Source organism: Macrobrachium rosenbergii, chromosome 18 (assembly GCF_040412425.1).
Source record: "Macrobrachium rosenbergii isolate ZJJX-2024 chromosome 18, ASM4041242v1, whole genome shotgun sequence".
NCBI classification, from domain to species: Eukaryota; Metazoa; Arthropoda; class Malacostraca; order Decapoda; family Palaemonidae; genus Macrobrachium; species Macrobrachium rosenbergii.
In genome coordinates, this window is record NC_089758.1 from 6358853 (window position 1) to 6383985 (window position 25133).

The window sequence follows — 25133 nt, forward strand, 5'->3', positions numbered from 1 at the left end:
AACGCAGCCACCTTTACATTTTTTGCCTACCTGCTTGTTAAGCCTCTTCCTTTCTCCTTCCTTTGAAATTCATAAGGCTCTTTTGTATTTTTACAATTATCCCCTGATAGTAAAAGTCACAAGGCAGCCTGGAAAGAAGCCATGGCAATGGGCTCCATGTCCTCTGACTGAGAGGTTGAGAAGGATGTACCTTCTTGGCAGTCTTTCTAGTAGGGGTCCAACACTATGGGAGTAGTTTTTGGAATTTTGGTACATAGAGTCTCCCTCTGGGGACTTAGCAGTAGGGGAAGGAGCTTGCTCAGTTTTCTGAACAGGAGGGAACTGTCTGACCCAAAAATCAGATCATTCACCTGGTCTAAAACACCATGAACAAGCTGGGACCACTGTAACCCAACCATCAGTCTCATTTCAGGAGTGCATCCACGAGTAAGCTTAATCAAACTCAAGAGCAGCCAAGAACACCATCATTTTGGAAGTTGTGAAATTCATTTCAATTGGAAACACCATCACTCAGAACAAAGAATTTACACAGTAAACTACTGTAGGACTGGTGTACGTTAGACTACAGTATTGTCTCCAGATTATTAATAAACTGGTCCCGTTATGCAAAAATGAAACCTATGAGTCCATTAGACAGAACATGAGATTAAAAGTAAACCATTCTATTTGTATTCGATGAATACACTGTTTTACTGTGACAATAAAAAAAATTGAAACTGGTCACAAATAGAAAATATCTAATCTAATTATTGTTGGACTGGTGTAAATGAATTGGGCAATTATCTAAACACAAAATATAGAGAAAAAACTATCCTGACAGCCTCCCCAACCTTACCAAAGGGGAATAAGAAGCTATTTACAAAGGAATACAGACATGCATTGCATTGCCTAACATCCTTCTGCCATAGGTCCGAACAAATATGCAGCATGCCCAAGGTTCCACAATGTTATAAGGCAACAGTTGAATTATTATTATTATTATTATTATTATTATTATTATTATTATTATTATTATTATTAGTAAGATAGTTTAACCAGACCACTGAGCTGACTATCAGCTCTCATAGGGCTGGCCCGAAGGATTAGGATGAAATACCAGGTCTAGGCCATAGGCCATAGGCCATAGGCCTAGAACTTGGACCAAACAGGTCATTCGCATGACGATGAGTAAATGAAAATGAAGTTTAACAGAAAAAACTGTATAACGAACATGCTTTTATACTAAGACACATGCATACGATAAATACATTTGCTTGTTTCAGCAAAAGTGGAAAATTCCACAAAATTAGTCAAAAGTAATGTGTAATAATATATGAGACTCTTGGACTCAAACCCAGGAACAAATTCCTGGGGTTCAAGAGCTCCCTTACCACATCAAGGTGGTCCCATATTGAGGGGGGGAACAGTTGGAAAACCTAGTCAGCTAAAGGAACATAAAATATTTAAGCAGATGTCTAGTAACCTGGAACACGCAAACAGCGATTGTACTACTAGTCATACAGTGATACATTACTATAAATCTACAGTGTATACAGTACATGTTATTTGATAGCAAATATTAACGACGTTACTAGCTACATATTTCCTATACTGTACTTTTTATTTTTGCCTGTAAGAGGAAGCAGAAGTCAAGGACAATGCGTCCCCGCTGACTCCTCTTCTGCAAAAGGGACTTGTCTCCATCTCTGCTTTGTGGTCATCATCATGGAGGGTTATCAGCTTTCATCTCTCAAAAAGACCCACCACTAGCATGGTAACTACTATAGAGAGTTTTGACTCAACCATTTTGAATTCTTAAGTCACCAAGCCTTGGGCAAGATGGGGCCAACATTAGAAGAGCAAGCTGGAGAGTGGGTGATGGATGACTTGCTAGGTTTCTACAGTAATCGTTTTCTGATACCAAAGACAACGGAAGGGTGGTGCCCTATTTTTGACCTCGGCCAATTGTACAGTGTCTCAACCAGACCCCTTTCAGAATGGGTATTCCAATGGGAAAGGTGATTTTCCTATATCAATACTGTACACCTCAAATACAGTATGCCCATTTTCATGTCTCTATTCACCACCTCAGGCCACACACCAGTATTAGTTCCCCTGATACAAATATCCATTAAATATTAGATTTAATCATTGTTTATGGCATATGGATCATTTAATAAAAAATTTCATTTAAACTGAAATGTTAATTGATAGAGTACCTGCTACAACAAATAAACTCATATAAGCAAAGAAAACAATCAATTACTCTACAAGGAGGAAAAAATACCAAATTCACATTAGTTAATGAATACTCAACACAGAGGAAATTTTCACTTGTTTAACTATGTAAAACTGAAGTAAGAAATGTACATATACTTTGCTCTTTAAAGTCACACAACTATGTAAACATAAACCAATTTAAAAGTTGGTCAAATGTCAGACAGAAATTAACTTTTAATAATAACTAGCATACCATGCATTAACTTGTTAATATGATCATTGTCAACCACATACAAAGAAAGTAAAAATAGAGTAAAGCAGGAATAAAATATTTACACTTCAAAATACTACATGGTATTAAAATTTACACTGCAAAATACTACATGGTATTATTATTAAGTAAATAAACATTATCAGTACACATTTCAGCAATAAATTAAGGTTAGCACAAAACTGAACCATACTTGTCTAACAATTGGTGATTATTAACTTACCAAGTATCTGCATATAAATCAATTTATACTGGAAAACTGAAAAAAACATGCTGCTGTTAAACCAACTACAGACCATACTTATATTTTTCCTTCATGAAATGAAGTTTTCATAATAAAACTAATATTGTAATACTTACCTGAACACCTGAATTAGCCCTGGTCACTGACCAGCCCGAACTACATCCCCATAGCTTTTACCCACCAAGTGGGTAATAAACTGTCAGCATTACCAACGCTTACAGGAAAATCTTGTCAAATGAGTTACCTGAAGTACCGTTGGCAACACTGCTGCAAGTCCTGGCCGAGTGAGGCCGAGATCCCCAATTGCGTTATCCACTATTCAAATTGAAGTGGGGAGGAGGGTGGGAATCATTCAGGTGTTCAGGTAAGTATTACAATATTAGTTTTATTATGAAAACTTCATATTGCAATACACTCCCTGAACACCTGAATTAGCCCGATTAACAAAATTTAGTGGAGGTGGGATCAATCTAATTCAGCCTGACCTGCCATCAGGGAAAGCAGGTAACTCATTATTCGCCTACTCAGTATAAATGAATGTATCCTCACCTGGTTATCCCACTCAGCAGGTGAGAATGTCTGTAGAGAGAGTACCCCCGACGTTAGTCTCATGTCTAGGTACTGTCTGAGTCGAGCTACCTCTCATGTGGTATTCAAACCTCCTCATGGATAGAGAGTAGCAAAATAAAAACCAACCTACATGTGGCTAATCACAGCCTCCCATGATTAGTGGAGAACGATGAACCTCCCATGTGGCTAATCAAAGCACTCTCACTTATGGAGGGTCTGAGTCGAGCTACCTCTCATGTGGTATTCAAACCTCCTCATGGATAGAGAGTAGCAAAATAAAAACCAACCTACCATGTGGCTAATCACAGCCTCCCATGATTAGTGGAGAACAATGAACCTCCCATGTGGCTAATCAAAGCACTCTCATTTATGGAGGGTCTGAGTCAATGTGGTATTCAAACCTCCTCATGGATAGAGAGTAGCAAAAAAAAATAAAAACCAACCTACCATGTGGCTAATCACAGCCTCCCATGATTAGTGGAGAACGATGAACCTCCCATGTGGCTAATCAAAGCACTCTCATGTATGGAGGGGTACGATGAACCTCCCATGTGGCTAATCAAAGCACTCTCATGTATGGAGGGGTACGATGAACCTCCCATGTGGCTAATCAAAGCACTCTCATGTATGGAGGGGTACGAAGAACCTCCCATGTGGCTATTGTAGCCTCTCATGTATGGAGGAGAAGTTGAGTGTGCAGGATCTTCAAGTTCTTTGCCGTCCGTTGCCGCTGATGTCTGCGCAGAAGAGGTTGAAGAAACCAAACCTGTCCACTGGATCTGCCTATCTTCACAGTACTAACGTCAAACTTAATATTCTCACTATGAACCCCGACTAACAGAGAATCCAAAATTCCAAATTTCCTGACTACATTCATTACCTATAGTTCCCCCCACCCTTAACATTACTATGTAATTATAAGATCGAGTTGGTCGTCGCAAAGGGAACAAGCAAGAAATTCTTCTTCGAAGAAAACTGAACGTCTTTAGGTAGAAGTCGTGAAAACCGACACCGACTTCCAAGTGGCCGCCGCTAAGAACCTCCGCACTAAGAGAGTACCCCCTTAGCTAAATGAACGCACCTACGATAGAAGAGTTAGCGGCTACTCACGGACTAAGATAATAACTTTCATGTAAAAAGGAGAACGATGCATCTGCCAAGTGACTATTCAGAGCCTACCCATTAAGGAGGGAATGAGGCAGTGTGCCGAGCCGATGACCCTCTGCCCTGCAGGTTGCGGCACAGGCCAACGAGCGCAGAGGTATCCCAGCGCCGACAAAACAACCTAGGCTAGCCTATGAGAGCATCTCTTTGGACTCTCGTAGGGAAACTATCAAAGACTAGGATACTTAAGGTACTCTGAACTTAAGTCCATGTGATTATACTATCACTGTTGCTGAAGATTCTAAAGCCTAAAAAGGAATTTTTCTATCTGGTTAACCTAATAATCACCGCACTACGTGAATACTACCTTAGCTAAATGAGCGCACCCTAGATAATAGACTTCGCCGTTAAACGTGGACTAAGTGAATAACCTTCCGAGTCTTCGCATGAAGAGAATACCACCTCAGCTAACTGAACGCACCCTAGACAGGAGAATTCACCACTATACGCAGTGGGGAGAATTGAATGTCTCTTAAGTGAAGGAAGAAAACAAAGACGGACTTGCAAGCAACTACCTCCAGAATAGAAGACTCTGAACCATTCCTTAGAAAAGAGGATGAAGTGGACATACTCCGAATACTGTGCGGTAAGGCATAAACCTCGCACCACACGAGAATCATGAAGTGTGCCCGCAACTGTGTTCGTGTAGTGAGCGCTTATGAACCAGGAACCAGGAACCAGGAACCATTTCTCCGAAAGTAACTAATCGCTTCCTTCGACAGCGGACGGGAAGGATTCCGCGGAGAGACAAGAAGTGTACATGGAAGCGGACAGAGTTTATCAACCTTAGATAATTATTCGCATCGGACATAAAGATATCCCCGCTGATGCCGGAACCGAACACTTGCAGATAAAGAACCTAAACGAACGAAGCAGTGTTTTAGCCTCGCCATGACTTCAGAAGAAGAGAAATACTTATCGTTTCCGCCTAGAAACTGGCCTAGGAAACTTCCCGAAGCTCGCCCATTGTTTATCTGCAGCTAAAGCCGAAAGAAAGAGATAAAACACCTAACCAATTATCTTAACATTAGAACTTCCGACAAATCTCACGAGGGAGCCCGAGGGAACGTAACAAGTCAGAAGATCTTACTGCTAGAAATTTCAGGAAAATAGAAAAATGTACTGCAAAGTGTTGAGCGGTAGCCAGCAACAGCCGAAAACGGAAGAATCTTGACTTTCCAAAGGAATAAGAGAAACCAGCTATTTCAGTTATGGCAGGCCTAAAGATGGAATGACCTTCCTTATGACACAGACTTCCCCATGTCAAGTTGACCTGGTAAAGCTACGGGTTGACTTCTGAAGCTGAAGGAAACACTGTCTAGACATAACTTTAGAGTGTCTGGACTGTCAGCTGTTCGCTCGGCAGTCGCCCGCAACAAGGTTCATCACGCAAGAGTTTGGATGATAATGGTGAAAATGTGGCTGTCTAAAAGATCTTCCGCATGAGGAGAAATATCGGAACTTCCGTAAGGAGCATTAGGAATTCCGGAACCGAGGGTGTTAGAGCCAGCAAGGAGCTAGAGTCACAGACGTCTTGACACTACCGCAATTCCTGATTACCTGATGAATGAGACCGAATGGCGGAAAGTATACACCTCTAAGTTCTAATGATCTTGTTCCCCCAGAGTTCTCAGATACGACAAACGCAGTTACGATGTCGCAAAGCAGACCCACTATTGTGTTGTGCACTAGGACTGAAAAACACCTGAGGGCTTCCTTTATAGCCCTGAGGTTCCTGAAGGTTATGACTCCTCTCGTTCCCGATCCCTCCAGAGGCCCGAAGCCTGGGTTCCTCCAAGGTTGCTCCCCAACCTTGATATGAGGCATCTGAGTACAGATGAACGTTGGGAAGAGGGGAGAATATAGACCTTCCGGATGTCAGATGCGCTTCTTCTGACTATCTGACTATCTCACAGAATCGTTCAGATTATACCTGAAAAGCGAGAATTGTTCCAGATTATACCTGTATTCTCGATGTGGAAGTCCCAGCGATTCCTGAGATATACCTGAAGAGAAAGCATGCGGAGACACAAGACCCTGGAATATGAGAGAGAGAGAGAGAGAGAGAGAGAGAGAGAGAGAGAGAGAGAGAGAGAGAGAGAGAGAGAGAGAGAGAGAGAGAGAGAGAGAACCCTCTATTTCACATTTTGTACTTTCAACGATGCATATTTGCCGAAACTGGAGACATGAGTTAGAAGCAACAAGTTCGTTATACTGGCCACATCCCTTGAACCTGGAGCAGCCACACTAATCATAGCTTGCTGTGACGCTACTGCTGACAACGGCTACACGAAATAGACCATGGAGGAGATATCCTCCTCCCTAAAAGACTGTTGCAGAGCACAAAAGGCGCCCACAACAGAAACCTCTCCAAATGTCCGGATAGTGAGGCTGAAGCTTCAAAAGAAGCCCCTCCTCTTCTGCCAAAGAACGTTGTATAGTCAGGCGACATGTTAACCTGGTATGCCAGCCTTACTGACACCGAAGTGAAGAGGTGTCAGGCAGTACCGGACCGGAGGGAGTATATCATCTTGTTTGAACAACTACCGGTTCTGTCGCATATAGCGACTCGAACATCGTTGCTTCAGTAGTGTACGCTCCTCCGGAACCTTGGATTGAGGATACGTGAGGATGAGGTCTACCATCCGCTTATACTCATTCTCATTGGCTGAAGGAGAACTAATATCCGGTACCGGATCCTCTTCTTCAAATGAACAATCCTTGTCAGACTGGTTCGACCGAGCCGGAGGATTGTCGGACTGGTCCGACCGAGCCGGAACAGGAAAGAGGCAGGCCGATCCCAGCAAGCGCCAAACTTGAAAACCCAGAACTGCTACACCTGGGTGCGTGAGAAGGACACCTGACGTATCAATCGCAAACATACTGGAGGCACCAAAGTCTAGGTTGAGCAAACCCCGCACCACCCAACAGGGATGACACAACACCTGGGCAGACCACGCCCACTACTGAGAGAGAAGAGGCCGCAACACCTGAACCACTCAAATCCGGATGTATCAAAACCGCATGAGTGGGAATCCGGAACTGAAGACCCAGAACCAACATGGATGCCTAGACGGAGGGACAGAGAAAACCTGCCGGAAAGTTGAGAAAGAAGAAGCCAAAGGAGGGAAGAAGGAAGAAGCCACACTCGGAGTAACCACCGAGCGCCCAACGCTGATGCTGGACAGATGGAGAAGGTCCCAACCGGACCAAACTCAAAGGAGTATTGAAGGGGAAGTTACAACGTACCGAACAGGTAACAGAAGAAGGTAGTTACCAACCCTGAAATGGTAACAGAAGAATCGGTGCTGATAAACTGAACGCTACCAACTATCCTGGAGAATGGAAATACATTACTGGAATGAGTTAACTATTGGTGCTGATACACTGAACGCTGGCGCCGGCGAATCGCCAACTGCTGTAACATCCGCAAGAATCGCGGAGGATACATTACAGTTAGGAACCCATAAAGAATGAAATAAGGAGTTGCTTACGCCTCCGCAAACAACTGAGAAGCAACTAGACCGGATGCCTGAGAAACCACCGGATTTGCAAAAGGTGATAAGACAACGGATCCGTAAAAAGTACCCCTTCCCTTAACCCCGAAGAGAGAGAGGGTGGGCCGCTGAGCTCTAAAATACAGGGTTGAAGCAAGAAAGCCTTGCTCTGCTGAGTTAAAAGCCAAGAAAACAGGATGCGCAACAAAGACCCCGAGAGCCCCCCAAAGAGCGGACCGAAAGAATATTGAGAAGGGCAATGGAAGAAGGCTTAGAAGAAAAAGGGGGGAAAAACGGGAAATTTCCGTAACGGCCGAAGAGACCATAGATTTCAAAGAAAATAGACTGGTTCTGTTCCCCCTGCCCCTGATAATCTTGATAGACATTATCAAATCAGAAAATTCGAAGAAAATAGCCTGGTCCTGTTCCCCCCGCCCCTGATAATCTTGATAGACATTATCAAATCAGAAAATTCTTTAAGACATGATCATGAATATTGGTAAAACTCGATCGCCAGAATTACCCCCATCGCAAGATTTAAAGAAATTTTAAAACCCCAAAGGAAAAGGAACCTTCAAGGAGGAGTATTCAAGGAAAAACAAAAATTCAGAACCAGATACATCAGAAACCAATCTGAACGACCCTCCACGGATCTGGAAACCTTTGTTGCACAGAGCACGAAGCAGGAAATAAAACCGACGATTGATCTGAATGAAAGACCTAAACCCAACTACTTTCCTGAATACTTCCTAATTAGAATTCCTACCATTCTGAGTGATTCCTAATTCTAAATCCACCTTAGAACTTACGCTTTTAGAGGGAAGGGGGAAATCTGCTACCAACACTGCCTGCTCCGTGCCGGGGCTGGTAGATCCTACCTTCAGAGGTTTGCAGGTTCTCCATGACCCCGGCACCCGTTAGGGCTGGTTCTGGAACAGGCAGGGGGGCTGAAAAAGAACGATTAGTATCTACAACACTATTACTACTATCCTTATCTCTAGTTTCCGTTAATTTAGTCAAAGCTAGAAAATAGACTAGACATACTCAGCTAGTAACTTGTCCTCTAACATTTTGAATAATTCTTCCATCTGATCTACCGACCAAGACTCGCCGCCTATCTGACTGATACTACACTGTGTCTTCCTACATAAAAACACAAACAGAATGTCGATCGTGTTTGAGGGTACTCATCCTACGCTTGCAGGACGTGTAGGGACGATGAGCGTCAGCATCTCCAACAGTAGAAGGCTCTGTCGTCGAAGATGTAAACGAAGTTGAAGTATCGGCGCTAGCAGACGGCGACGTCTTCTTGTTTGACTTATCCAATCGAATCCAAAGTACCGATCCCAAAGTCAAAATCGGGAGAGAAGTTCCAAATCCCATCAATAAAGTATCCATCCAGGAGAAAATGCATTGAAAACAGTCCAAATCGTGATTTGATGTCCAAAAACTTGAATGGGGGTCGGGCTAAATGGCCAAAAGTTCGCCTGATGTGGGACACACCCACACAGCATGGCAAACAAAAAGCAATTGGGGATCTCGGCCTCACTTGGCCGGGACTTGCAGCAGTGTTGCCAATGGTACTTCAGGTAACTCATTTGACAAGATTTTCCTGTAAGCGTTGGTAACGCTGACAGTTTATTACCCACTTAGTGGGTAAAAGCTATGGGGATGTAGTTCGGGCTGGTCAGTGACCAGGGCTAATTCAGGTGTTCAGGGAGTGTATTGCAATATACAATCCTAAATGCAAAAACTGCACCAAATGGAGGTGAAGTTTTCTACACTTCAATACTTAATGGTTTCATTACAATTTCCTATTCTGAACAAAAGAAAGCGATGATAAAACAGAAATAGATATTTGCAAAAAAATATGCTAAAATACCGAGACAAAAAGAAACAAAGTCATCTATAGAAAGGATGACAGAACTTGAAAAAATGGCAGACACATGTAATTTGAGGGCTTATTACTTGCCTGGAATTAAGGATAAATGGGGATGGATGTGGAGTGGCTGCTACCCAGTCAATAGAGGGTCATCATCTTATTTTAAACGAAGCATATGATATGCCAGTAAAAGATGAGTTTGTTGTGGAACAATCTGCCTTTGTTCATAGTTGAAAAGGAATTACCAAAGTCCAACAACACAAATGCATATAATTAAATGCAAGGAAGAGCAATATAATACTAATACCTACCAAAGTTTAATGGGACCTAAATTAACCCTCACACAAAAAGAAATTGTAACCAAAATATACCATACGAAAAATGCAAAAGACCAAAGGAAAAATATTTTACCCTTCTCACAATTAAAACAGGATCAGTACTAACCTTAAGTGAATATCACTAGCCTTAAATAAATTTATACACAATTCCCAGGTTGGATAACTCTAATGACAACTAGCTTCAAAAAATCTGGTAATTACCTAAACTCATGCCACATCATTAAAAAACTTAAGCCTATATCAATAGCACTAAAAATACCAAAACTGCAAGAAACTTTAGACAACAATGAAACTAGCATAAACTTGAGCGTGACGGGTGATGTTCTCCCCTAGCCCCCTTAGATATATAAAATAAAGATAATTGCTCACAAACAATACTTCGTTAACAATCAGCTTGCAAGCTTACTACTACCAAAGATGATCAAACTGCCAAAAGGTTCTTGTAATAACTCAATGAACAGGGAAGGTGAGTTATTTTTAAAAGTGTATAAAAAATGATCTAATGAATTTTTATAGAGTATTTTAGGCAATTCTACTGTAAAATAAATAAATAAATAAAGAAGCTTGGGGAATTCTGCAATGCTGTTCATGGTGCAGCAGACATAAAAAACTAAAGCTCTTACCTAAGCCCCTATGGATCTAGGTGATGCATGCTTGAGACTACCATGGCTCTTCCTCTACTTGTTAGACAAAAGACCACTGTGTCCAAAATATTCTTTAACCAAAAATGTAGTCAATATCATGAGTGATAGATTTAGTGAAAAACAGCACTACAACATTAGAGAAACATCTTTCCATGCAATGGACTATCTTAACTACCTAATGAAGAGTTGACATTGCTGTGCCTAAGATACAAATGAAGAAGCCAAACATCAAATGATCAAACCTCAAGATCTGGTCCATCAGGATTATTAGCTGCTGTCTTCACACTGTAAACTTGCTTCATTAATAAGTCACATGTCAATCGTAGTTCTGACTTCTTTGCCTTTACAGTGTCACGTTCTTGCTCTGTTAGGATAAAAGAAGTCCTAATAAAACATGATAACCATAAATCAAATTCACAACATTAAAAATCTAAACTAAGGGGTAAATGGAAAAATACACAACAGTATATTAAAATCCACAGCTCTTTGCCAGTGATTGGCTAGCTCTTGAAAGGGGAACGACGTCACACTAATTAACCGTCTATATGATTACCAGTACTGATTTGACTTCAGTCATGTTGAGCTCCGTGCATGAATGATGACACCACAGATTTGAGTTCCCGGAGTTGTGAAGTATGCAACTAACATCTCTGATAAAAGATATTATAAGTTTTATAATATTATTATGGAGATCTTGGATCCTTCTCTGATGCTTTTTTTTTATTGCTCATGTGCAGCCTAAATACACAAGCATCTTGCTTTTTATAATTGGTGTAGGCCTACATATGCAGTCCACATAGACCACATTAATTGAAATGAAGCATAGACTTAAGAATACAGTTCTGATATTAGCGAATTAATTTGGCATAATCCTGCACGTGAAATGCTAATATCACTGTGGGATCAGGCCTACACATCAAATTCTCATATTTTGAGGCAATGACAGGGCATAGGCCTACATCAATTTCTTATTGCAAATAGTTTTCTACTTGTATCTGTTGGAAATAGAGTAGCTTTTAATTAATATAGTAGCTTTGACCCCCCAATACATAATATGCATAAGTATACAGTGGAATGTACACATACAAGCACGTGCACACTGTATACACATAGTACATGTGCACATGCATCAATGGCTATACCGTAGTAATTGTAACACCACTTATGCAGCAGAGAATAAACGTAAAATTTGTGGGCATGTAGCCGGTGGCACAAAGACTGATCATAATGCTGTCTTTACTTTACACACAACTATTGAACTGCTCTCAATAAATTATAAAGAAAATATATTACAAAAGTGATAAATTATATTACTGTAATGGCTAAGAACAAGCCTAAAAAAAACATGTATGATGGGCCCAAGCCAGTCTATTTGATTTTGGGGGCATTCTTGTAGATAGATTATCCAGTTGGACAAAAAGGATAGATACTCTCTCTCTTAAAAGCAACAACAAAAACAAGAATAACCACAAGAACCACAATAAAGTGGTTAAATATAAAGTAGGCCTATAATCCAAACGTCACAAGCTGCGTAAACCGACAAAAAGACATTGGATATTATAGGTCTATGTCATTTTTTATGATCCTATCACTTCAAAAGTTGATAATGTCCTTAAGAAAATTCTCGGCAAATTATATCCAGTATGACTCTCTCTCTCTCTCACGCCAAAGATGAAAGATGGATAGAAAGATATATAGAAAGGGAGAGTGGTTGACAGAAAGATATACATAATATATACTGTATTATTGACATTTTCAATTGTTTAACTGATGTAAGCAACTCAGTTCATCTCTCTCTCTCTCTCTCTCTCTCTCTGTTGTTGGCTGGAGGGGTTAGAAATACATATGCATAAATTTTTAAGGGTAAAATGTTTAAGATGACTTTGAAATGATAATAATATTTCAAAGATTAATACATCATAATTTAAGGTATATTTGATGTAGGATGATACTGTACTTAAAGTATACATTTGATATTTGAACTTCCAAGATAGGCAGTTGTAAGCGCTTTTAGAGGGGGTTTTAAGTGTTTGCATATTTTAGCTATTCACAGGTGGTTGTGGTACGTATCCCCCGCAAATACAGGGGGTCGACTGTACTGTAGTTAATTTGTTAATGGTAATCAATTAAATGCTTACAGAAAGGGTTGTGAAATGAGACAATAAAATAGCTGAATATATTGAATAATTTTTAATATTCATTACATGCTGATTGAAGAGTGCAATTTACTGGAAAATAATAGATGAAGAAAACTGCTACAGAAAATAAGCTGGAGAGCACTGCTTGGCAGACTCACAAGGTAAAGAGGTAATTGATGGATGATGGCTGCTGTCAGGTAAGGCATTTCTTCTTTTGTGAATAAAAGGCAGTGAGTTTGAAGATTATCATAAACTGTTGCAAATAAAAGGTAGTGAGTTTAAGGATCATCATGCACTGTGATAAAGGCATAATATGACTGATGGGTTTGTTGTGAACAAGGCTAAATCAGCTGCAAGAGCAAATTTTAATTCTTTATCTGTATAAACATGGTAATTGTACTCTTGAAATACTTCACAAAAAATATAAAAAAAACTTCAGTAAAACAAACCTTTTTCAATTTTTGTCTGTGGAATGGCAGGTGGAATACCTGCTTTGGCACTTCCAAGGGCTACAAGCCATGCATGTCGCTCATGAGGAGACGGAGCTTTTAAATAAAAATGCTGTTCATATGGAATAACGATGTCCACTCGCATTGTGTCTGTGGGGTGTACTGTGGGGACAGTAAAACAGAAAATAAGAACAAATCTGAAAGTTGAGAATTATTTTTATATCAAAAGTTTCCAAAACTACTAAGACTAAGCAACCTGAGAAAATGATCGATGACATTCAAGCCTAAAATCAAATTGAACATTAAATATGATATTTTTATAATAAAATAGTTTTTTATATACTTACCAAACAATTACATAGCTGTAAGTAGAAACTATAGCTATGTAATTATTTGGTAAGTTACATATATAAAATTATGAATTAGAGATTCATAATGAAAGTATCCCTGTTAAACTGTATTACTTGTACTAAAACCACAATAATAAAGTCTTTCAAGATATGTCACATCAGTCCAAAATTACTAGAAACCAGTACAGTACTATAATTTACAAATTTTACTCTCATTTTCAGTTTTTCACATTACATATGTCATCCCCTTCTAACAATCTCCTACTTACCAAATGGTCTACAGGCACTTAATGCATGTGCCTGCCTAGTCTTCTATCATTCCCTCTAAATCAATGTCTACTACCGTACAATATTGTGATTATTAAGTAACAAAAAAATTCTGAATACTTTTGCCACATGCATATACAGGCAGTCTTTGCTTATCGGTGGCATTGGGTAACAGAATTTCGATTTTATGACACTTGGCTAACGACGTTGTTAACCAGATTTTCGGCGCCGGTAAGCGGTTTATCGGCGTCGGTAAGCGGTTTATCAGCATCAGTAAGTGGTTTACCGGCACTGGTAAGTGGTTTATTGCCGTCGGTAAGCGGTTTATCAGCATCTGTAAGTGGTTCATCAGCTGATCGGTGCTTACGGTATCGTAAACACCATTTATTACCATAATTACAGGCAGTCCCCGCTTATCAGTGGATTCAGTTAACAGCATTTTGATTTTACGACACTTGGCTAATGATACCGTTAACCAGATTTTCAGCACCGGTAAGCAGTTTATCAGCATCAGTGAGTGATTTCTGGTGCCAGTAAGTGGTTTATCGGCGCTGAGGGTGTCGTAAATGCCATTTACTACCATCATTATTGTGATGTTCTGGTTATTGATGATTTTCAGTTATCGGCGCTCAGCTAGGAACGGAACCTACATCATTAACAGGGGACTGCCTATACTGTGATGCTCCAGTTATCGACAATTTTTGGTTATTGGCGCTCAGCCGGGAACGGAATCCCTGCCATTAACCGGGGACTGCCTGTAATGCAGTGCTTACTTTCCCACATCTACCCTCCATACCACAAAGTAATAAACCCACCTTTTGCATTCTCTACCAGTTGTAACCTGAATTGCTGCATTTCACTCTGATATAAAGTGTTTAAACATTTTAAGTAGACTACACTATAAAATTAAAGGTCAAAGTTTAAAAAGGAAATACTAATAAATGTGTCACATTTTCCTAAAGCTCATCGTAACCAAAACATTACACACAATTCTCTCCTAATGCATTCCTGCCCTTACACTTTTAAGTTCTCTGCAAAGGAAAGTGTAATAATAAGATGTTCAATTAATTCTTTGTGGACAAATGTTATGAAGTACACAGAGTACCATCATACAAACATATCTCAAATCCTAACCAACATAATTCGAGATTGTTGATATGTATTCATTACCGAAAATGTTGGTTCTGTAGAGAACACAATATTTAAGTCATATTACGCTAATCAGTAAACAAGGTAGTGAAGTTTTTTACATTACTCGGAAAAAGAAAAGTTAACCTTTACTGACATAGCTCGAAGTAAACTTAGTACCATCACACAGACATATCTCAAATCCTATCAAACATTGAGACTTTCAGATATTTATTCACTACCAAAAATGTTGGCCCAGTAGCAAACACAGTATTTACGTTTTTATGCTGTTCAGAAAGGGAAAGTTAACCTTTGCTGACAATAGTTGAAGTACAAGAGTATCATCATACAGACATGTCTCAAATCCTAACAAACATTAATTGAGACTTGCAGAGAAGTAATTCACTACCGTAAAATACTGGTTCGGCAATGAACGCAATGTTTACATTTTATTACTTTAACCGGTAAAGGTGGTAGTGTGGTAAACTACGCTACTGGTAGTTAAACAATTTGCTTGCAAATTTGCTACTGTAGAAAACTGATAAACTTGAATGAGATCTTAATAGCAAAACAATAAAATACTGATCCTGAAAGCTGTAGGCTTGAAGGCTGCCCGAAATTTAAATACAGCGCTGCCATCGACACTCGGTGTTTACTCAAGCGCCGGCAGAAGCAGAATGAGGTTGTCTGCTAAGTTGTTCCTGGTATTCCTATTAGTGGGCAGGACCAGTCACCCCCGCTAAACTTTGAAGCGTTACCCCTGAATTTTTCAAGAGAAAACTAAACCTATGTAATTGCTTAGTGAGTTACTTATACAAAACGATACTTTTGCAGGTCAACCATTATGGATAACAGGAACTGTCCATGCCCCTCACAACAGTACTGCTCATGTTTTTTCTCCATTGAAGAAAATAAAAAACAAGAAAGCACAAAATACAACATACAAACATGCAAGCAAACAGAGCAGGCTACTTGTTAAGATTTCAGATGATCAGTCAGGGTAGACAGTTGAGTGCAGCACATCTGTACTTTCTGATGATCATTCAGGGTAGACAGATGAGTGCAGCACAACTGTGCTATCTGTGGGCCAAAAAGAAAGTGAGTACTGGAGTGATGGAAGGTAAGAGGTATTCCCCCACTCAACCCTCATCTCCACCAGTTAACTACCTTGTTACCAACTGATGAAGTTAGTACTGAAGGATATTCCTATATAAAAAGAAAGGTTTGTATTTCCTTAGGAACAAATTATGGGCTGTGTGGGTGGTAATCTGTATTCACGAAGGACAAGGATATACTTTCTTGGAATCACTGAACCACATCAAAATTTCATGTACCAGATCTGTTATAATCTCCAAACAAGACTGGGAAAATGAGGTGTATTGAGTTAACATCCCAAAAGAGAAATAATAATAAATACTGTACATACCTAATATTTCACATGCTGAGAGTTTGACAGAGCCCTTGGACCCTTGGTTGACTTCATCCTGTGATTTGTAATATGCAAGGACTCCCTGGTCTAAAACAAACCATCTTGGTTGCCACCCTGCAAGGGAAATAAACAATGTATTCTCTTGCCATTATATGATTAGGAAAGAAAAGTACTTAATACCTTAAACAACTGAGAAAATTCTCTACTGATGTAGATACTGTAATCAAATATGTATGAATAAAATAACCAATAAAAATCTTAGCATAGTACAATATTTGGCAGAGTTCTGTGGTAAATAGTTATGTTGACGTTACAAAGGCTTAGGTCACCACAGACACTCTTCTAGTGATGGTCCTCTTCCAAGAGAGAGTACAGAGTCCACCCCAAACCCCTCCCACAACTCCTACAATGGCAGGTGTATCAGGAGAATTTGAAATGGATGTTAGTCTCCATTGGGATTAGCACTGAGCCCTTTGCTGTTTGTCAGAGTAATGGCAGAGGCTGCACAAGTTGCAGGAGGAGGGAGTCCCTGGGAGCTGTCATACGAAGGCAACCTAGCACTGGCAGCAGAATCTGGGATGGTGGTGGCAATGCTAAAAATGAGGTGTGGAATGGAAAGGAAAGGACTGAAAAACAATGTAAACAAAACAAATCTCATGGTGACTGAAGGAGGAACAAAGGTTGTTGCGGGGAGGGTGTAGAGGGTGAACTATTTGCTATGTATAAAATATAAAACATGGAGAATCAGCTCAGGATTGCAAAATATACATGGAGTGAGAGATTTTTTTATGTCAAAAATGCAAAATGCATTACTATGTTAAATGAGGAGGGGGAGGGGTGTTAGTGATGGATAGATGGGTCTGAGGTAGAGCATTTCTGTTATCTCTGGGATACACTGGGCTGTGAAGCAGGATTTGAGATAGCAGTATGAAAGAGTGGCTACAGCATGGATGGAATGGAGAGAGATAGCTAGGCTACTGGTAGATAAAAATGTACCATCACTTGAAAAAGCAAAGACTTGCAGTAAGTACATAAGGACTGTTAGTACTAATCTATGTAGCAAAAACATGGGCACTGACAAGGAAAATGGAGATTTTGGAAGTATGTAACCAGAGAATTTTAAGATTCATGGCCAGAGTACAATGGGAAGACTGTTGGAGAAAAAGACTGGGATGGTTTGGACATGTGATGAGACTGAGGAACAGTTGTAAATAAAAGCAGCAGATTTGGAAGTAGCAGGACAAAGGCCAGTAAGGGCCAGGAAATCATGGAGAAAAGGGATAGATGATCTAGAACTGACAAGAATTCTGGCAAAAAAAGCACAGGGCAAAGAAGAACGGAGAGAGCTCATTTCACATCTCATCCCTAAAGCGAAAAAAGCTGACATTAAAATGTTTGGGATGCCAGAAACCACTGATGAGTACAATATGGCTCATAATATTCTTCTGAATTTGAAAGATAAAAATGACATTTTTATGATAAAATTAAGTTTTATGTATACTGTACTTACCCAGTTATTACTTGGCTATGAGTTTCTACTCGAACGGCAGTTAGAAATCTGAATTCCACGGTAGCAATTCTTTTGTTTTGTGTAGGTGACTATGCCCCACCCACTTTCTCTATGTTCTTGTCCAGAAAAACATCAAAGCCCCGAACAACAGTTTGTTTATTAAAAAAAAAAGTCCATTTTTGTGGGGAGCAGGTGGGCTCCATCCATACTGCAAGTACAGTACTGTATATATAAAAATGACATTTTTATAATAAAATAAGATTTTATATCATACTTACCTGTTGTTTACATATAGCTGTAATTCTCGATCTCGACAGAAAATTCAAAACTGGCGGTCCCGCTAATATATGGTCAGGTGATACGACTACCCCCCTCTACCGGGAACACCTGGATCCATTTCCATCAACAACTAATCATATTTTCTATGTCCCCTTGTCCCTTGCGGGAGGTTGAGGTGGGAATGTTTTATATGTAAACAACAGGTAAGTATGATATAAAATCTTATTTTATTATAAAAATGTCATTTTTATACATGAACTTACCTGTTGTTTACATATAGCTGATTGCCACATTGAGGCGGTGGGCATGGACAGCTGTAAGTGTTAAATGGAAAAAACCTGAGATCATCAGGCTAAGAAAAACGTCTTAACTTTGGATCCTTACCTGCTAAGGAAGCTGTTTTCTCGGTTACTGCCTCTGTAACCTGCTATCCTTAGTGCAACTCATGCCCTAGTAGCTCAGACGCAGGTTGCTATATGGAGAAAGGTCTGTTGGCAAAAGAAAGGAGAAGTGAGCCGTCTTCGACACAATCAACCAAAGCATATAATGCCCCTGCTCAGGCGCCAGTACTCAAAGCATCCACCATCATATCACCCAACCATAAAAAACTCACACCAACCTATTAAAATTAGACCTACTAGGCCATCTAACCTCTTAGGTTCTAGTAGTCGACCAAAAGAAACTTCTGCACCCAAGGAAACTAAGGAGAGGATCTAGAGCCTCTGGTTTCTTGCCCATCACCGTGTCAGACGCAATAAAGGGGCCCAACGTACTGCAGTCTTCATATGTGGTTTGGATCTGTCTCAGATAATGCCCTGGCAAAAACAGACGAACATCTCCAATAAGTTGAACTTAGAATGTCCTTTCCATATTCTTCTTGAAGGCTAAAGAAGTCCACCAATAGCCCTAATTTCATGAGGCCTCACTTTAACTAAGGGGAAATCCACATCCCTTAACTCCTTGTGTGCCTCCTGAATCAGTTCTTTCAAAAGGAAAGAAATCCATTTTAGATAGAGGGTTCTTGGGGTTCTTAGTTGAGCACCATAAAAATCATGAGTTCCTCTTACACTTCTGGTCCTGTCCAGATAGAATTTCAATGCTCTGACCGGACAGAGAAGTCTCTCTGTTTCTCTTCCACTCAAGGAGGATAGGCTAGGAATGGGAAATTCCCTTGGCCATGGATTACTAGGGTTTTCGTTCTTAGCTAGGAAACCCAAGGTGAAGGAAACTACAGCCTTATCCGCACAAAAACCAACTCTTTTGTCCAGAGCATGAATCTCACTTACTCTCTTTGCCGAGGCCAGTGCCAAGAGAAAGAGAGTTTTCTTAGTTAGATTCCTAACGGAGCAGGAACTCAAAGGCTCAAAAGATTTGGAGGTAAGCCACTTTAGCACCACATCCAAATTCCAATGCGGTACACGAAGAGATTTGCCTTTAGTGGTAGCAAAGGATTTAAGGAGTTCTGCAATATCTTTGTCTGAGGAAAGGTCTATACCTCTATTCCTGAAAACTGCCGCCAGCATACTCCTATACCCCTTAATCGTGCTGACAGCCAATTTCTTCTCCTTGTGCAGAAACAAAAGAAAATCCGCCACCTGGCTTAGAGTCGCAGAAGTGGAAGACACTCCAGACTCGGAGCACCACTCCTGAAGCGCTTCCACTTCGCTTGATAGACCTTTGTAGACGAGGGCCTGGTTGATCTAGCCATTGCCTCGCCACTCTTCTAGAAAAGCCTCTCCTCCTGTAGAGTCGTTCGAGAGTCTGAACCCTGTCAGATTTAGATCTGACGGGTTCCTGTGGGCTTTCTGCTGTGCAACTGGCACAGAAGGTCTGGTCTGAATGGCAACCTCCTTGGCCAATCCACTACTTTCTCCAGTAGCTCTGGAAACCATGATCTTCCTGGCCACCATGGAGCTATAAGGATCATTGACACACCTTTGTGCACCTCGAAACTTTTTCAGGACTTCTCCCAGCATCCTGAAGGGAGGGAATGCATAAAGGTCTTGAAGAGACCCGACCAGTCCAGGAGCATGGCATCCACCGCTAATGCTTCTGGGTCTGGAACAGGAGAGCAAAAGAGAGGTAGTCTGGGTTTTCCTGCGTTGCGGACTTTGGTCTAACATGGGAGTTCCCCAAACCTTCCACAGGCCTTGGCAGACTTTCTGGTGGAGGGTCCATTCCGTTGGAATGACCTGGAGTGACCTGCTGAGGATATCCGCTCTTCGTTGAGAGCTCCCGGGATGAAGCGAGGTTACTAGCTCTATGTTCTTGGTTGCTTCCCACAAAAGCAGGTCTTTTGCGATCTCGAACAGAGAGAAGGAGTGAGTGCCTCCTTGTTTCTTCACGTGCACGCCAGAGCTGTGGAGTTGTCCGAGTGCACTACTATCTTTTTGTTTTCCACCAGAAGCACAAAATGTTCCAAGGCTAGATGTATTGCCTTCAACTCTTTCAGCATTTATGTGCCAGTCCCGTTGGGATGAAAGACCAATTGCCTGACACTTGAAGATCCCCCAATGTTGCTCCCCAACCCTCGTCTGAAGCGTCGGAGAACAACATCAGGTCTGGGTTCCTCTGTCTCAGTGACAAACCTCGATCTAGTTTGCTCCTGTCGTTCCACCATGACAGGTCTTGCTTTACTTGAGTGGATAGAGGAAAAACAAACGAATCCGTGTCTTTCTTCCTGTTCCAGATCTGCTGTAGGAAGAACTGAAGAGGTCTCATGTGTAGCCTCCCCAGACTGACGAACATCTCTAGTGATGAGAGGGTGCCTAAAAGGCTCATCCATTCCTTGGCAGAACAAGTCTTGGCTGCCATCAGGTATCTCACTTTCAGCAGGCATTTCTCGATCCTTTGAGACGTCGGAAAAACCTGAAAAAGAACTGAGTTCATCCGAACTCCCAAATAAGTCAAGTCTTGAGATGGAGAGAGTTGTGACTTTGGAAGATTTACTATGAGTCCCAATTCATCGGTAAGAAAAGGGTCCTTTGTAGGTCCTTCATGCATTGGCCTTTTGACGGAGACCGGATCAGCCAGTCGTCGAGGTAAAGGGAAATGTGAATTCCCTCTAAGTGAAGCCATTTCATGCAATTGGAGCCATCATCCTTGTGAAAACTTGTGGGGCTGTTGATAGGCCGAAGCAAAGAGCCCTGAATTGAAAAGCCCTGCCTCTGAACACAAACCGTAGGAATTTCCTTGATCTCGGATGGATAGGTACATGAAAGTATGCGTCCTGGAGATCGAGGGACACCATCCAGTCTCCTTCCTTCAGGGAATTGATAACCGACTGTGTGGTTTCCATCTTGAATGGTGTTTGAAGCACAAATTTGTTCAGGGCGCTTACGTCGAGGACTGGTCTCCATCCTCCTGACGATTTTGGAACCAGAAACAGACGGTTGTAGAACCCCGGAGATGAAGGTTCGAGGACTGCTTCTATGGCTCCCTTTTGAAGGAGGGAAAGTAACTTCCTCCTCCAACACCACAAGTTTCTCTGAGTCCCTGGATGATACGTTGAAGTCTACTGGCGAAGACTTTAAAGGAGGACTCTCTGAGAAGGGAATGGTGTAGCCTTCTCTCAGAACGTTGATCACCCAGGGTTCTGCTCCTTGGCCTCCCAAACTTGCCAGAACGACTTTAGTCTGGCTCCGACCGTTGCATGAAGGACCTTGAACTCATCGGTTGGTACCCACTAGCTTTCTGGGGATGAGAAGAGAATTTTCCTCTTCCCTACCTTTATACGGAAAAGGGCCGAGAAGGAGTACCCGAGAAGGCCTAGAGGATACAGGGAAAGAAGGCTTGGGTACTACTGGAGAAGTCGAAAACCTGGGTCTTTTCAAGAATGAGCCAGTAGGTCTTGAGTAGACTTCAGTGAGAGAGCCTCAAATTTCCCTAACTAACGTTCGGGAAAAAGGGATTCCTTCTGCAAAGGAGCAAAAGAAGAGCAGATTTCTGGTTCCTGGAGACTCCTCTCGCGACAAACGAAATCCAATGTGCTCTCTTCTTCAAAATGCCGGTAGCAGTCACTGAGGCAATTTCTGACGTTCCGTCCGTGATGGCCTTGTCCAGGCAGGCCAAAATAGCATCAAGATCTGTAGCAGTCTTGGGGGGAAGATCACAGACTTTCACTATCCTGCTCAAGGCTCCTATAGACCAGTCAATAAAAGAAAAGATCTCCAAGATCCTATAGGAACTCTTCACCAGATGGTCAATTTCTGAAGACGAAAGCCGACTTTGGATGAAGAAAAAGCTGAGCGACGGGCAGAATCCACAAGGCTGGAGAAATCCTTGAGAGGAGGCAGAGTCTCCCAAGGAAAGACTTCCCCAGTCTCATACCATGAACGAGACTTAAAAGACAGTTGAGAGGGGAAAACAGAAAGATGTTTTACCCTGAGATCTTTTCTTGCTCAACCATCCTTCTTGCCTTTAGAGAGCTCTTTTTTCGCTGAAACAGACAGGACCAGCTTCAGAAATCTAGAGGAAGGAGGTTTAAAATCCTTGGCAAACTGCGTAGTCGGAGACGAAGGAAGCTGGAGCAAAGTCTTCTTGAAAATGTTCTTCAAAAGTTGTAAGAGATGCTTAAAGTTGGAACCTAAGGGAGCAGGCGGAACATCATCTACTTCGAAACATCGGAAACTGGGGAGAGAATCTCTGAAGCAGTTGGAGCACAGCGGATAGAAACGTCTCCGATAGCCAAACTTGCGTTATCCTCTTGAGATCGCGAAACGTCACCTAGCGCCCAAGAGCCCGACCGCGTCAAAATTCGTATCCGAAACATGAGCTTGAGAGGTCAGGAGCCTTAGAAGATCCGAGAGCCAAAGAGGCGCCAAAAACCATGGTAGCGCTAGAAGCGCAAAGATTGTGCGCCTTACGTGTTTTGAGAGGCGCTGCGCCAAAGTAGCGTCGTGAGTGAGACCGGTGCGGGCGGAAGTGGCGCCAGGCCTCGCGATCGGAGCGGAGCCAGGCGCGCGAACCCTTCAAAACCGGAGCCAGGCGCGGCGGCGGAAGCGGAGCCAGGCGCCAGGGATGCGGCGCCAGGTGCGTGGCGGGAGCAGAGACCGGAGCCTCAGTTGCAGAAGGAACCTGAAGTGCTGGAGCTTTAAAACCTTCGAAAAGTCTCAAAATCTTGTCCAATTTGTCCTCTTGCAAGGGGGCCAGGAACCGGAGGCATAAAAGCTTTCTTGGGATCCAACGGGAAGGAAGCCGCTATCTTGCATGCTAACAGGAGGATCCAGCGCCGCTTACGATCCGTAGAACGCATACATCCGGACTGCCTGAAGAAGAAGAGATCTCTAGGCTATCCCAAAAGCTACAAGACGGAAGAGGAGAACGTGCCGAAAGTTTCTTGAAAGGAACTTGACTTGGAGAGAAGCTCTGTGTCTCTTCAGAGACCTACTAGACTCTGACTGCTTCCAACTCCTCCTCGACTGGGTCAGAAGCACAAGAAGACACTTCCGGTTGTTGCTTTTACTATAGCGAGCTGCAACAGCCTGGGACGCAACAGGACTGTTAGAGGGAGCAACTGCTCGTGAGCAGACCCCACTCGCCTCCCTTAGGCTTGGCATGTCTTCTCCCTGAGCCCTGGGAGTTTTTACAGAGGCCTCGACCTAGGAGAGCGAGGGGACGAACAGTCACCTCCTCCACAACACTATCACTCGCAACACTTCGATGTCTAGACATCGCACTCACATCCTGGCCAATCTTCTCTATCGCAGAGAAAAGAGCCGAAATCTTACCATCAAATTCTGCCCGAAGGTCTGACACGTCTTAGTGGGTTCGGAAACAACAGGTTCCGGGGCAGGAATAGGAACAGGAGGGGTAACAGGAACAGAACAAGAGGCAATACTACTCCTACTCTGGGAGGAACTTCTGGCGAAGCCTTACGTGCCCTATCTTTTACTTAATTTTGCCTGATATTTAGCCAACTTTTGCCAATCAAGCACAGACAAAGACGAACATTCATCACATCTATCCAGATTCGTGCACAATTTCCCTCTACAGTTAGAGCAAGAAGAGTGAGGGTCTATGTTAGACCCGAGACATTCGAGTTTTACAACCCCCCAATATCTAATTTGAGATCCTGAATCAGACATAACTAGAAAAAATCTCAACCAAAGCCAAAAACAAGCCAGAACCGTCAACAAACATGGGTACTTCACCAAAGAAGAAACGAAAAAGCACCGATGAATTTCTGAAGAGGAGCAGACGACTAAGTCGCCGGCCCTTTACAGAGAAAATATGATTAGTTGTTGATGGAAATGGATCCAGGTACCCACCCGAGGGCGGGTAGTCGTATCACCTGACCATATATTAGCGGGACCGCCAGTTTTGAATTTTCTGTCGAGATCGAGAATTACAGCTATATGTAAACAACAGGTAAATTCATGTATAAAATTTCATTTTATCATAAAAATATCATTTTTATATAAGTAACTTACCCAGTACTAAGGTGTAATCTGGTCTGTAGACCATTCACGTTCCACTGTAAAATATAGCTAGTGAAAATATTAAGTTATAGGGGTCAAGTTTTACTTTCTTTTTTGTATTATCAACCTGGATTTTTTCTAATAATTTACTCACAACATTCATTTGTTTTTCTTTATAATATACTAAGTGCTCGATGCACATGCAACCTTTTCATGGGTACTCACATCTGTGGTTTCTTTTTTCTATATTTCATAAAATTTCTTATAATGTTTGTTAAGCCATCTTTTGTTTTTATTATTATTGCATAATTCAATTAAACAATCGTTACATCCACGTGTATTATCATGTATATTT

The 25133-nt window shown here is 41.7% G+C and overlaps 1 protein-coding gene across 5 annotated transcripts in view; it reads right to left on the minus strand.

Annotated features, from left to right (window-relative positions):
- Positions 1–25133, minus strand: part of LOC136848059 (pleckstrin homology domain-containing family A member 3-like) — a 46583-nt gene that overhangs the window by 15722 nt on the left and 5728 nt on the right. For all 5 annotated transcript variants that reach the window (XR_010855923.1, XM_067120203.1, XM_067120204.1 and 2 more), the window contains exons 2-4: positions 16568–16684; positions 13397–13558; positions 11052–11173 (exon numbers count right to left, since the gene is read on the minus strand). Coding sequence is in view for 4 of the 5 variants with exons in the window: in XM_067120203.1 (XP_066976304.1) it covers positions 11052–11173; positions 13397–13558; positions 16568–16684 (401 nt within the window). In the remaining variant the exon portion in view is untranslated. The remainder of the gene's footprint in view (positions 1–11051; positions 11174–13396; positions 13559–16567; positions 16685–25133) is intronic.